Source organism: Oryzias latipes, chromosome 19, assembly GCF_002234675.1.
Source record: "Oryzias latipes chromosome 19, ASM223467v1".
Classification (NCBI taxonomy): domain Eukaryota; kingdom Metazoa; phylum Chordata; class Actinopteri; order Beloniformes; family Adrianichthyidae; genus Oryzias; species Oryzias latipes.
Window position 1 is genome coordinate 16,097,265 of NC_019877.2, and position 15,890 is coordinate 16,113,154.

Genomic DNA, 15,890 nt, shown 5'->3' on the forward strand with positions numbered 1-15,890 from the left:
GCCTCTCATTCTGAAATCTCAGCCTCGTGATACAAACGGCTGATTTTTTATGAATTTTTAATTATCTGACTGCAACGCAATCAACCACTTCCTGTTTGGTGGTGGCTTGCGCAGGCACCGTCAGGTGTACACCCATGAAACTTTAGACGATGAGAGAAGACCCTTATGAGTATCTCCTGTTGTAATTTTATGAATGTCGGACAAAGCACAGAGAAAAGATAGGTCAGAATGTGACATAAAATGTATTTGTCAATATCTAGGTGGCGCTATGGAGCTCGTCCAAGATTGTCATATCCATGGGTTCAGAATGGAAGCCTCATCACCTCTATTGAATTTCAGTGAGATTGGACAAGGAATGTGCACGTGAGAGCAACTTTTGTGTGCATGGCGAGACGCCCAACTTCGCCGCTCTGTCACGACCACACCCCCGCATTGAAAGTTATGGCTTTTTATCAGAGTAAACATCAATGGCTTTTCAACAGGTGGACATCATTTTGAGGTGTGTCGGCTCATCCTACTTGGAGCAGTGATGCTCCAAGTAAAACATGTCATTTCCTTTTACCAGCAGGTGGCGCTACACCTATTCCAGATTCTTCCACTGCAGATGTGTTCAAAGTCAGACTACAATCATGCATATCAACTTTGGATCATATTGGATTTTGCATGGCTGAGTAATGGCCATTTTTCTTTTCATGGCGTGTTTTCAAAATGACCTCCATTTTCGACGCGCCGCCACGGTCACAAACAACCGTAAAAACGTAAAAGCTTCGCAATTTAACATCGGACATGTGTTTAGTTTACAAAACCAAAGTTTGGAGTCATTATTCACAAATCTCTAGGAGGAGTTCGCTCTAGAGCGAGGCCTGCAAATGTCCAAAATGAAGCAAAAATGACATATTGACCTCAATATATCAGACTTCCTGTGCGAGTGACAGGTGGGTCCTTTCAGACTTTTTTGTAGGTCTCCATCTGAAGAACATGCCCTGTAAAAATCAAGCTTGTACGTTAAAGCGTATGCGGGGCGTCGGGACAAAAGTCACTGTAGGTGGCGCTATCAAGCGGTTTTTCTGCGCCCATGCCAATCTCCTATAAAATACGAAATTTTTCGCGACTCCTGATGTGTGTGCTAAATTTGGTGAGTTTTGGGGTATGTTAAAGGCCTCAAAAAGGCGACTCTTCCGGTAGAATAATAATAATAATAATAATAATAATAAACATTCGAATTACAATAGGGTCCTTGCACTCCGTGCTCGGGCCCTAATAATAATAAATCAATAGTAAGTCAATACAAACAATAAATAATAGCAATACATACATAATAAGTCAATAAATAATAAAATATAAGTCATTCATTCATCTTCTTAACCGTTTATTCCCTTTCGGGGTCACGGGGTTGCCGGAGCCTATCCCGGCCACTTGGGCGAAGGTAAGGGATACCCTGGACTGGTCGCCAGTCTGTCGCAGGGTGGAATATCCTCAATCACACATCCATTCACTCTCACACTCACACCTATGGACAATTTAGAGTTGCCAATCAACCTATGTAGCATGTTTTTGGACGGTGGGAGGAAGCCGGAGATCCCGGAGAAAACCCACGCATGCACGGGGAGAACATGCAAACTCCACACAGAAAGGTCCCCCATTGATGTTGTTTTTCATGTCCCCCAGCCGGGACTTGAACCGGGGGCCTTCTTGCTGTGAAGCAAGAGCGCTAACCACTGCGCCACCGTGCAGCCAATAAAATATAAGTCTATTAATATTATTATTAACAATAACAATAATAATAATAATAATAATAAAATAAATATTCAAAAGAAGTCCAAAAGTGAACAATAGATTTACCCTAAAATAACAACAACAAAGAAAAATAATAGATTTATACTGATTCATGTGAGTGATCAATTTGTGTAACACAGATGTTATGGTGTCGGGTTTCAAGCAAACAGTCTGGCCTCTCATCAAAATGTGTTTCCACAAAATGTTTTGAACAGTCAGACTGTATTACTAGTTGGTACCACAGTGATCCATCTGGGTTAGCTCTTTTTATTGCTAAGATCCACTTTTTCCTTAAGTCTGAATAGTGAAAAGTTCAGTCACTGAGTCAGAAATGTATAAATCTATATTACTATAATAGCCTAGTATGCTGTATACAGGTTTAGCAAAATAAAATGTACATTTATGTTGACAGCAAATTCTCCGTACATCATGCAGCATGTTGATAATAGCCCTGCAGCATCATGCATGTCAACATGTGTTCTATTAATAAAGCCCTTGCAGCATTAAAAGAAAAAAATTATAATACTTATCTGTGAAATGATATACTTCCTCCTTCATGGACTCAGTTCTCTGATTTTGGCAGTTGAAACACAAACAATGAACTGGTATTATGCAAAAAATGTGTTCAAATGCATTCACTGCAGCAGTAACTTGACCTCACCAAGATGGCGGTGCTCTCCTCCCATGAGGAACCACGTGATGTCTCCTCTAGTGATATAACTCATTGGGTGCAACAGTTTTAATTTGCATAACAGAACCTCTCTGTGCAGCCTGACATCATGGCTGTGTCCGAATTACTGCCCTAACCCCTAACTACTAAAACCCTATATAGTGCGGCACTATATAGTTCTCTATATAGTTCTCTGAATTTTCAAAGCGTGCTCACTAGTTTTCTCTTTCGAGTGTTTTCAAACTGCGCTTGGCACGAAAACAAAGTGGCGCATTACCGCCACCACCTGGTCTGGAGGGGAACTACTTCTATTTAACGCGGAGAATGACACCCATTTGTCAAAGTAAAAATACAATAAATATGAACATTTTATGAAGACTATTTATGAATCTGCTGTGTTCTGATCATTAAAAAAAACGTGGCTGATTTATAAATAATAAAATTACAAACACATTGGTGTAGATTTTATGTATTAGTTGATAAATAAACCCTCAAGTCATTAGTCCATGGCAATATTTATTTTTGTGCCGCTGAACGATTTACGGGCTCTTGCGAGGAGGCATTTTTTTCCGTAGTTTTCTCTTGTACCTTACTGAAAATAGCTTTATATCTGAATCTGTCCATGTTCCTGGCAATAATTCAACCGTTTTTCATGGCATCAAACCAAAAACGAGCAGATATGCAGCATCACAGGGCGGCAAGGAGAAGCAGACGTCTCAGAAGATTTCCTCTGGGTGCCCCTGACCAGACATGAACAACTTGTGAGTTAAACTTAAAGTTTTTTATTAGTTCAATTTAAGCAATTGTTACTAATTGTGCTCAAGGTTACACAGTCTGCTGGTTAAGAGTTTAACATTCTTTTTCAACACTGGACTATGAACTGTATAGCCTAACTACACGAAACACTTGTGAGATAAAAGTTTAGTATTTTTTATTCAGAGTCAAACCCTATAACTTGTTTTAAACAAAAATACTTTAATTTTTAAATATTTATATAAAAATCCAAAAACCCAGCCAAAAAAAACCCACGAGATTTTCCAGCATTTATAAATACGTCATAAACTAAAATGTAAGACATCAGAATAAAATGAAACATTCAAAAAAAATCAGATTTAATTTTCTCAATGAAATAATTATTTTTCTTCCATGTCTCTACTGCTTTGCCAACATAAAGGTGTCTGTCGTGGCCCTTCACGCTGACGGTCAGTCCGACACAAGACCAGACCGGCAGACCCGCAGATCGGTTGACCATTGAGCATCTGGTTGAGCAGCTTCGGGTTCCTCACACTCTGGGGGGGGGTCCACTGTGAGCGACGTTGTCCACAGGACGGCAGAGCGCATCCTCCAGCTGATGAGCAGGGTCACCCAGCATCCAGTGGGAATGAACTGCCATTAGTCACCTCAGGTTTTTTAGCAGCTCGCTGAGTCTTCCACCTTCCAAAAGGTCGTAGGGAGCATTGATGGCTACCACTGAAGAATAAAGGCCCTAAAAGAAAATGCAGCTTGTTATTTTAACAGGAAGCTTTTTTATTCCATTCAACTGCAGGCTGTACGTGACTAATGCCAAATTTAGAGATATTTTTGTTGGGAATCAAGGATCAGTCCACAGTTCACAGGTTCTACGTAAAAGCCCAATTTATGTAAATAAAACATTACCCACCTGAAGGATCCTTTTGGGTGATGGTGGGTATCCCTGCATTGCTCATCCCATCACGCTGCTGACACCCTACAGGGAACCCATGAGGAATGCGGTTCAGGCCCGTTACAACCAGCACCACGCCAAGGCACGCTCTGTGGTGGAGAGAGAGCATTTGGCAGATGAGGAGGAGAGCAATATTTCTGGGGGCACTGGAAGTAAAACCAACCTTTGCAATGAAAATCATTGCCTGCAGTTCAGTTCTGCACAATCTGTGCATCAGCGATGGGGACTGCTTGGAGCCACAGATGTTGAGCCACACCAGGAACCAGTAGGACGGGTAAAGTGGCGTCCGTCTGCGAGGACAAATCTCTGCTTTTCTTTCAGCTCCAACTGTGACACACATGACTCTAGAAGACCAGGATTATTGTTAAGATGTATAAAAATAAATGTTAACATATAAAACGAAAATGTAAATATGTACATTTGATATTTATATGAAAATTCTTTTGAGATTGTTAAAAATGGCTCAGATTTAAATAATACATGTAAATAATTCATTTTTGTTCCTGCATTTATTAAACAAATTGCAAAAACAACGACGGCGTTACATTTTGTGAACAATATTTTAAACTCAGGTAAGCTTAACAGACTATCCTGTCACTCTTTGTCCCTTCGTGCTCTTTCCTCCTCTCCTCTTTCAACAACAACCTTTACCCCGACATGACAACGATTACAGTTTAATGATAACTTAATACAAATCTGATTAAGTGTCTCTTACTCCCATCCGGTAAGAGCTTGCCTGATAACAGGCTATCTTTCTCCATCCACAGATGGATCAGATTTTCCTTATCCTCGTCAGTCCCTACATATATAAACACATTTAATAAATGTGTTAATAACTTATTACTACGGTTAGAACTCACTCATTTTTTTATGTAATATCAACAGCGTTTGTTTTTTAGCATTCGGCGCTAATTCGCGCTGGCGTTAGCTTTAGCATTACCGAAATTGATGAGCTTCAAAACAATGTAGATAGTCGATTGAGGAATGTAACATATTAAACACATCATCTTACGTATTTACAAATATATTTTACAACAGATACTTGATACTTTCAAATATACTTACATTTTTAAGTCCTCTTTCTCGCGCAACCGTCCGCCATCTTCGAATAATTCAAACGCAGTGTATTGTGGGTCACACGCAATGCATTCTGGTATGAACGCAGTGCATTCTGGGCAATATTCGCCGATGGAGTGAGCATCGATCCACACTGGTTTTTCGTAGAGAATTCTGGGAAATTTCTAGTGCACATGATTTTTGAACTGTAGATTCGGACAGCACTACAAAATGGCGACCGCACTAAATAGTGCACTATATAGGGGTTAGAGCGGTAATTCGGACACAGCTCAGATTCGGACAGCACTACAAAATGGCGACCGCACTAAATAGTGCACTATATAGGGGTTAGGGCGGTAATTCGGACACAGCCCATGTCTGTCCCGACTTCCTCTTGTTTAACACACAATGCCACAACTCAACTAAACTTGCAGGTCTGCCCTCTGCTGGCAACTAAATTAAAGTACAATATTGAAACAATCTTCTCAAATTCAAGATACCACAAAAGCAGTCATATCTGTCCAGTTGGTATCTCCCGAGTCATACCATTTGTGAACAGTTAATCATAGAACAGCTTGGCAATATTATCCATCCTTTTAGTCTTTATAGTCTTCTCTGCACTTTTCTATTTGTTTGAAAACTTGAAATAACACTTTGGTTTATAGTTTCATCAGTTTTTTACATTTAGAACATTTTTGCATTATTACACATATTCTTTCATTAATTTTGGTACACTGTTCTGTAATCTATGGCAGAATCTAAATCACAAAGTGTCAATTGTGCCCTGTCAAGTTTATAAAAAAACACTTTTCCTATCATTATTGTTGTTGTAGTTGTTGAGCTTTATTTGCATTTGTTTATGGTTCTGCATAAAAGTCAGTCTATTCTTCCTCTGTGGTGACATCCAAAACTTTCAGTCAAAACCATAAAAAGAGTAGAGGGCGACATCTGGTGATCATTTTCTGAAACTACTTACAGCATTTGCTCCTTCCTCTTTAAATTAAATGAAGTTCAAAGGTGAAAGAAATCTCATTCAAACTAATCCATAAATTCTATCCAACCAAACTATATCTACAAAGGTTCAAGGAAGATATGGATGTTACTTGCTCTTTTTGTCAAGAATACCCTGAAGATGCTGTACATTTATTTTGGTCATGTCGCTTTTCCACCACTCTCTGGTCTAAAGTTTGTCATTTCATTTCTGCCCACATTGACCCTGACTTCCGCCTGTACTTAGAAAATATTATGTTTGGCATCACCCACTGTCCATCTCATAAAAAAGAACAGTTGTACCTCATTAACCTTTTGTTGTTTTTATGCAAATGGCACATTCATAAATCAAAAGTAACGAATCATACCCCTCATTTCTCAATCTTTATTAATGAGTTCAAACAATACATTAAGACAATAAGAAACTCTGATAATAAGAACGCCATCAAAACATTAGATCTGTGTATTAGTTTCAATATATATGCATAAAATGTATAAACCCCCTGGCTTGTTCCTTCGTTGTTGTTCACTGTTCAACATTGTTTTGTATTGATTTTTTTACATTCAATAAAGTTTGAAAAAAATGAAAAAAAAAAAAAATGAAGTTCAAAGGTATGATCCACGTGTTTTCCCCTGTAACTGAGCTTTCTCCACATATATTAATCAAAAAAGAAAAAAAAAGGTAAAGTCATGATACAAATTAGATAGAAAAGTTTATTTAAAGTTTTAATATAAAAAAGAATAAACACAGAATCAAAAAATGTGATTTTGTGGAATTTTTTTTTCATTTTGTGTCTCATACTTCAGGTATACCTATGATGAAAATTACAGGCCTCTCTCATATTTTGCATGACAAAGCTGTTGTTTTTGTTACCCTCCAACTGGACTAATTTAGCATCGGATCCGGTAATTTTTCAAAAGACGAGATTTAAATAATAATGAGTACAGTATTGACTATTTTTTCAGCGGACCGGCCTTCCATTCATTTTCTTAACCCGCTATATACCATTATATGGTTTCTGGAGCCAGTCCCGGCTTCTGTGGGGCAAAGGCTGCCCCCTCCGCAAGTTTTTTCTTTTTTTTCCTCACTGTTTTCCTTGACTAAAACCTACTAAGCAAATTAAAAACTTGTTCTCACAAATTAATATGTTATTCCCACAAATTAATATCTCGTTCGCACGAAACAATATCTCGTTCCCATGGAATAATTAAGTTGTGCGAATGAAATAAAATCCTGTTCCCACAAAATAATGTTCCATTCCCACCCGGGATGCGAGCTGGCAGCCTGGGTGCCACTCCTGTCAGCTAAGAAACCTAGTCTACAGGCTCACACAGGCTCACCAAAACTGGACAATGGAAGATTGGAAAAAACGTTGTCTGGTCTGATGAGTCTCCATTTCTGCTGCGACATTCGGATGGTAGGGTCAGGATTTGGCGTCCAAATTTTGAAAGCATGGATCCCTCCTGCTTTGTATGAATGGTTCACCTGCTGCTGCTGGTGGTGGAGTAATGTTGTAGGGGATATTTTCTTGGCACACTTACAATATTTTTGCTGTGTTACTTTCAGGCAACCCTCGCCAAATTTTTGTTTTAGGGTATATCAATACTTTTAACCCTTGTACTATCCTATGGGGTCAAGATGACCATTGATATGTTCTCCCTACCATGACAAAGGTGGATAAAGGTGGAGAGGATTTCATGTAATCCATGGAAACCATTGAAGATCACAAATCATTGAAAAATAAAGTTTAGCGCACTGTCTTGTAGGGTTTAGATGACCTCACTCCTAATGTTAAAGTGCCTAGGACAGCACAAGGGTTAATTGGTCTCATAGAAAGAAAAGTAAGCGCAATGGTGTTTTTTCATGAAGCAAAATAAAAACTAACAGAAAAACAAATTTGATAAATGGCAGTCTCACTTTTGGCAATATTCTAAGATATTGTGTGTGTGTGTAAAATTATTTAGGCTAATGAATATTCTGCTTTTCCTATAATTCCAAGTTCAAATGGCAAGGTTTGTTTTCTTTGGTATACCTTTTTATGAGTGAAACAACCGTTTTTATAAACAATAAATGAGGAGAAAGTGTGTAACAAAATTCCTTGACTGTAGTATAAGACATTATTGATGAATATTTCATTTATAACATTTCTTTTAACTTAACAGAATTACCACTCAAATTGTACATGTTAAAAGGCTTTTAAGGATCAAAAAATGCAACAAAAATCATTTTTTCTGCCTTTGGTCATTCACTTTAAGCTTTTTAAAAATGTTTTTGAACCTAAATTACTAATCAAAATTTTATAAAAGAGGTTGTTTTGTAAAGGTTTTTGTTAAAAACATTTTAGTTTGAAATGGTTTTTTAGTTTATTTTCAGCTTTTTTTTCGGAAGTACTCAAACTTCAGAATTGTTTTTTGTTTGGTCTCGGTTTGCCGTTTTTTGGTCATAAAATATAGATGATGTTTGCTCCTCCAATTGTGCTTTTGGTGCTTCTGTTATATGTATGTGTCTGTATGTATGTATGTATGTGTGTAAAACTATTTGGGCTACAGAATACTTTTCTTTTCCTATGATTCCAAGTTCCAATGGAAAGATCTTACAACTTACAACTGCAGAGTGATGCAGGAAAATGCTCTGTGCTACTGTTACGGGACTTGACTGCAGCCTTGGACACTGATGACGTTCTCTTGGACAGGCTCAAACACTGGGTTTGGGTTCCGAATCTGCTTTAAATCGGTTCTCCTGTTATCTGACTGGTAGATCTTTTTCTTATGTTTTTTTCCAAGTTCAAGTCCTTCTCTACAGTTTGGAAGTAACCTGCACAACACGGATTCTAATGACTATGTCTTTGTTTCTTATCATCACTATGCGTCCTGATAGAAACCTCTGTGGTTTTGTTCTTTCCCTTTCCCTGTGAAGGCTTGCTCCACTGTTAGTTTCAATAAATTAGTTTCAATAGTAAAACAGACGTTTTACCCCCCCCCCCCCCCCCAAACTAAAAAAGACACCAAGACACTTTCACCCAATAGTAAAATGGAAAAAAGTTTTTTTTTCCTATAAAATTGCAAAACATTAAACGAGTTGATGCACTCATCTGAAAATAAAAGACATAAATTCGACAAGGGATCAGTCTAGATCAGTTGATCTAGGGATCAACAACAATCGATGTGGGAAAGATCTTTTTAATATGAGTAAAGTTTTATTTTTGATGCTACAGTAGAAGATGTGCATGAAACAAGCCCACAATTTTTGGCTGTTAGGCTCTGTGCAGATGTGTGGGATAAGCTCAGATCACAGATGAATAAACTCCAAAGTCTAGACACAAGATGATGGGCCAGACCATGCTAAACTATCATTCTTGGTAGAGAACCAGGACTGGCAAAACCATCTAGCATGCGGAGAAATGATCATGCATACATTTAAAGGTAAATTTTGAAGTGATTAACTGAGAGGCAGGTGGGCAATTTGGATATTAATTCAGAAGGATTAAAGCAAATGCAGCATAAAATTCCTTGAAGTGAGGTTTTCCTCAAAATTTTCCTATGATTGTCAAATTTCTTTCCAAATCAATTAACTCATAGATGGTGAATTTTCTGCAAATTTTCAGCCATTTGGTTGCTGGACAGGTGTCCTTTATATAGATAACAAGTTCAAACAGGTGTCATTAATACAGCTAACGGGTGGAGGACAGAGGATCCTCTTGTAGAAGTTACCGAAATATGTAAAGGAATTAATTGTTTCATAAAAGCCTAAGAAATGCTTGCTTGTTGTAGTTGACCAAATACTTATTTTCCACAATAACTTGGGTTTACATAGAATATTCCAAAAAAAAGAGAAAAACCCAGTGAGCTGCAGGTCTGTGGGCCACACTGGGTGCCACTCCTGTCAGCTAAGAAACCTAGTCTTCAGTTCACACAGGCTCACCAAAACTGGACATTGGAAGATTGAAAAAATGTTACCTGGTCTGATGAGTCTCCATTTCTGCTGCGACATTCAGACTTGTTTCTTGAACATAAAAATGAGTTCACTGGACTCAAATGGCCTCCACAATGTTTCTAGTACCTTGTTGAATCTATGCAACCAAGAATTAAGGCAGTTCTGAAAGCAAAAGCGGATCAAACAGGTACTAGCAAGTGTAAAGTTGCCAGTGAGGGTACATTGCACATTTGACAATAAATACATCTTGAATCTTTATTTTTGAGCATAGCTTGTCTCTTATAATAGATGTTTTACTATTTTGTTTTTACAAATTGCAATAGTAAATAATGTGAACTAAAAAATCGTATTATTTTTGTGTCCTCAACGTGCCAAGCGTTTTCACGTTTGACCGCAAGGTTCCACTTCTGCACTTACAAACAGTATGCTGACGCACCATATAGGCTTCCCCTTATGTGAACATCATGAAACAGGCTTTCAGGTGTATGTTTCTTGCCAAATGCAAAGTACATGCCGACAAGAAATGTGCTGACTTTTTAACTTTCAAAAGACAGGGAAAAGGGAACAGCTGCAAAACACAAGGAGCATCACATTAGACCATCTATTGTTTTACATTTGCATGTCACCTCCTATCATTCACCTTTGAAAAAAAAAGAACTATTAACCTGTGGTGCTCTGGTCAAAACTTGTAGTGAGTAACCTTTTGTCATTTTAAACAAAACAACCTAGGACTTCATGACGACAAAGATTTAAACCCTACAAAAAACTGACTTTTCTACACATGCAGGAAAGCTTTTGAAGCATAAAGGAATATTGTCAACACAACATTGCAAAATAAATTAAAAACAAATAGATCAAATTGGGTTTATTCTATCAAACAAAGGCATCAGAAAATAGCAGCAGTTTGGAGTTAACTATAAATACAGTTAGGGAACATCTGAGCTCATGAGGCAGTTTCCCAATGTGGCAACTTCGTCTAGTGTTGCTCCGATTGAATTCTACCAGTGCTACCAGCAGATATCTTGCTGAGTTTGGGCATCATAAGGAGGTCTGATCGCATTTGTGCCCCACACCTTTGTGAGCATGACTTTAAAACTGGCCCTTTTTTTTGTACCCAGTATCAGAACTTGAGAAAAGGACTGATCTGCAGTCAACCAAAACATGCACGAGGAGAAGATGCAAGCTCCATACGGCAATGTCCCAGCCAGGATTTTAACCAGGACCTCATGACCACCATGCAGCCCCAAGCATGAATCAACCTCTGAAAAATCTGTCTGGACATGAAATATCTGAGTATCACTGTATAACTGAGATAATAAAAAGCTGATTTGATTTTTGTTGTAATCTGAGCACTGAAAATGACAGATATAACAACAATTTCCAGTATATTAGATGAAAAATGTTAATTTCCTCAACAAGTTAAGTCAACCAGTTGCATACAATTGGGTTAGTTAAAAATAAACTAATTAATTCACATAGTTAAGACAATAAGTTTTAAGTGAATCTATGTGTAAATACAAATTAACTTAGCTTTGTTTTCTTAGCTTAGGGTATGTTCATTATGTTGATCTAACAGTTACGCTAATATAAATCAAAATCTTTAATAAAATCTATTTCAGATATCTTAAATATGTTAGCAGCCAAACTTTTTTTATAAAACACACTAACATTCACAACAAAAAGTTGAATATGAACGAAAAGAAATAAAAAAAAAACTAAAAATTAATAGTGTAGTGAAGGAACCAACTTCTTTTTTTCAGTATTACTCGTTGACATCTTCACAGATATTTTTTCAGTACGTATTTTTAAGTTCAAGTGCAGAAAAAATGGAATGTCACATCTTTTTACACTAAAACTAAAAAAAGTAAAGAATTAAACTCCAAGAAATGCATCCTGAACAGTGTATATAGCTCCATAGATTTTATTTAGATATTTCCTACTGAATTCGTTTGTTGTTGTGTTCAAAAAAGGAGTTCAAGTAGCAATGTTTCAGTGTATTTCATGCAAACACACAAACAAAAGTAAATCTACTGCTTGGAGGGTATTTTTTAAATATTATATTTACATGCAATTGGTAATTGTTATGAACAACTGCATTATTACAGTGTCCTTTCACAGAGATTCATCTGTTACATTTGACAAAAATTCCTTCATGTAGAACCGTAGAACTGCAGAGTTTAATTCAAAGTCTCATGCTACATCCAGGAACCGCCAGTCTCCAGGAAGTTTAATTCTGTCCGATTCTGAGGCGTGGGCGTCTTTTCCGCAAGACATTTCTTGAAGTGCACGGAACCGCTTTGGCCTCTAGATTACATTTATATAATTAAAGACGCTTTGCCGTGTAACCTTAAATAGCTTCTCCTTATTTTCCTAAATTCATGAGTAATATGTTTCCTTAAAAAGAGCGGTTGACGGGCGTGAGCTGTTTTTTCTATTTAGTGTTTTCTTTTCAATCTCTATAATCGACGTTATTTTTAATTAATATTTTTATCGTTACTTGTATCCTTTCTAACATATAAAAAACAATTTGCGTGCCATTACTTTTTATTTTAAATTGAGAGCTGTCCATCAATAATGAGGTCCGTTTTTCCCTGCATAAGATTTCATCCATTTAAGAACAACAAAAACGAAGTGCGTAAAAGTTGGAAAGTTTATTTAATGTTGTGATGACAAAAACACAACATGAATAAATAAATAAATGAATAAATAAATAAATAAATAAAAGATAAGTTGCACAACAATATCAACCTGCTGGTTGGCTGGAACATAAAAAACATTCAAAACATATAAAACACGTTTTAGTAATATAACAATTAACTGATCTTTTTAGAAAAAATAAATAAATATATATGTAAATGAATAAATTATTAAATAAAAGCCGAATAAATAAACACATATAGCAAAATATTAATTGCAGTTATTGATTTTTACACATCTTGTTTTAACATTTGAGACAGACTTCATTTGGAGGAGATTAAAGGGGAAAGTAGCCGCTGTGCTCTCAGTAAATGAGCTTTAGTTTCCTTCCTGATGGTCTCCCAGGCTTCAGCACTGTAACCCTGCACAGACACAACAGGGATTTCATCATTACAACCTCCAGGATGGGTTCCAGTGACGTCATTCATACACAGCCCTAAGAGTACCTCTAATCATGGAGACATACCTGTTTCTTCAGGATGTGATCCAACAGCCTCTTGAAATACATGCGCAGCTTTCTGTTCTTCTTGTGGACGAGGCTTTCGGACACACATGAGTGAAGCTCATCAGCCTGTCTGTTCACCACTCCGAGAAACTTCTCCACTGTGATCTGCTGCCATGATGCAGAGGAACTGTCCTCCTCCTCAAACAGGGCAGACACTTCCTTCAGAACCTGGACCGTGAAGGCAACTTGATTCTCAGCCTGTATAGGAAGAAGAAACAGTTACAGATTATTCCAGAAAAAAATTCTTATTAAGCTGTTTTGATTCAGAGTGAAGACTCACTGATTCTTTAGATGCCTGTCTGTACAGATGATGAGGGAAGTCCACCTCGATGTCTTCTGTAGCATCCCCCTCAGTGCTGTTTGTAGCGTTATTTACCTGCATCACACAACACACCTTTATCTCTGACACACTTCAAATGCAACGACACACAGTCAGAACCTCTCTCACCATTTTCTCCAGCAGATCCAATGAGGTGTCACTGAACTGTTTGAATTTGTGATCCAGCCATCTGCAGCGCAGAGAGAATCCTGCGCCGGCCAGAGACACGAGCGCACACGCAAAGACAAGTCTGTGGAGCATTTTTAAGAAGCTGCAAGTGTCCTTATAGAAACAAACTAAGCTACTCCTGTGATTAAGCCAACCCAGTCTCATCCTAAAATGTGTAGTAGCTACATTTGTCCACATGGAAATACGTGACAGGTTCACAAAAACGGCCCGTAACTTGTGAGACACTTACGTTTCATTTTCCTATTCATTTTCTATTAGCCTTCTCAGGATCACGTGACTTCTGAGGTTTTGCCTGCCGTGAAAAAAAACATGGCGGATGCTCGTTCATTTTTCGGTAGAAAATCCCACAAAACAGGATTTTTTAAGGACTAATCTTTATTCTGACAACATTTCTAGTGAGAAATATACCATTTACTTTCAGAAGGCTTTTATAAAAATGCAGTTTTTAGTTATCTTTTTTCGCTCTGTGAAAACGTTTTTTTAGGGGCTCTAAATTGTGAAAAACAAACGTTTACACCTACGTTAGTCCACAGGGCGAAACGTCTTTATTTTACAACAGTGGTCCCAAGCCACCGGGCCTCGGGACACTTGGCACCGGTACCGATCCATCCGCGGGACACTTGGCACCGGGCCGCGGGACACTAGGCACCGGTACTGATCCATCCGCGGGACACTTGGCACCGGGCCGCGGGACACTAGGCACCGGTACCGATCCATCCGCGGGACACTTGGCACCGGGCCACGGGACACTTGGCACCGGGCCGCGGGACACTTGGCACCGGTACCGATCCATCCGCGGGACACTAGGCACCGGGCCGCGGGACACTAGGCACCGGTACCGATCCATCCGCGGGACACTTGGCACCGGGCCACGGGACACTTGGCACCGGGCCGCGGGACACTTGGCACCGGTACCGATCCATCCGCGGGACACTTGGCACCGGGCCGCAGGACACTAAGCACCGGTACCGATCCATCCGCGGGACACTTGGCACCGGGCCGTGGGACACTAGGCACCGGGCCGCGGACCGGTACCGGGCCGCGGGACACTTGGCACCAGGCGGTCCGCGGAAAATTTTTGCACCGGGACGCACAGAAAGAAAAAATAATTTCCATTTTATTGTTTTATTTTTATTTTGAAATTTATTTTATTTTGAAAAGTGACCGGATAAAGTTGCACATGATTACACAGTGGATTTACGTTCATTATTATTATTGTTATTATTATTACTTAAGAGAAAATACCCCCCCCCCCCGGTCCACGGTAAACGTGCCCCCCACCCCCACCGGTCTGCGGTAAACGTGTCTTGCGTTTTACCGGTCCGCGGTTGGGGACCACTGTTTTACAACACTTGCGCATTCTTTTCTCGTTCATTTCTGTGGGTCACGTGACTGACAGGTTTCCTAGCAGGAGCCAGGAGCCAAAATATAGCGGACATCGCCTGGGTTTTTGATGTGAATTTATTATTATTGGCTTTATAAACACTTTGTTTTGATGCATTTTCTAGCGAGAATCATACAGTTGTTTTCAACATTATGTAGCTTCCAATTGTATTTGATACCTATATATTTTTTCTACGTACATTCCTTCATATAACTCAACAAAATAGTATCGACGGAACATTTTTATGTTGCTATGGTGGTAGCTACGGACGCTACCGGCGAACCGGAAGGAAGCCACGGTTAATTTGCGGTTATTATTGTGTCAAATTATTATTACTTTTACTCGAAAACAGCTTTTCACAAGAGGAATGCAATTAGATTTCACAAACTCAACTCAACCCACTAAAACGGTACTACCCATAAGTCTTGCGTTCGGAAGTAACTTTTTGTTTTGGGGGAAAACGCTATTTTGATTATTCATACTGACTTTTGATTCGTTTTAATTGCTTTACTGAAATAAACTGACAATCTACGTTTACCACTTGGTTTATGTTTATGATTCCAAGGTTTTTCTTTTATAAATGCTATTTCTTTTATCTGTCTTTGAAATTGTAAAGAATATACGTCTGTATAATTAATAAATGGGGGAAGCTAAAAAGGCAAATGACG

General features: G+C 38.5%; 1 protein-coding gene across 1 annotated transcript; it reads right to left on the reverse strand.

Moving 5' to 3' along the window:
- Positions 1 to 13,088: 13,088 nt before the first annotated feature.
- Positions 13,089 to 13,962, reverse strand: LOC110017164 (interferon a3-like). The gene is made up of 4 exons (XM_023949549.1): positions 13,779 to 13,962; positions 13,611 to 13,706; positions 13,292 to 13,528; positions 13,089 to 13,187 (listed from the first exon to the last, which is right to left on the reverse strand). Exons 1-4 carry the CDS (start codon positions 13,908 to 13,910, stop codon positions 13,089 to 13,091), a joined length of 564 nt encoding a protein of 187 aa, XP_023805317.1. The 5' UTR covers positions 13,911 to 13,962.
- Positions 13,963 to 15,890: the final 1,928 nt, after the last annotated feature.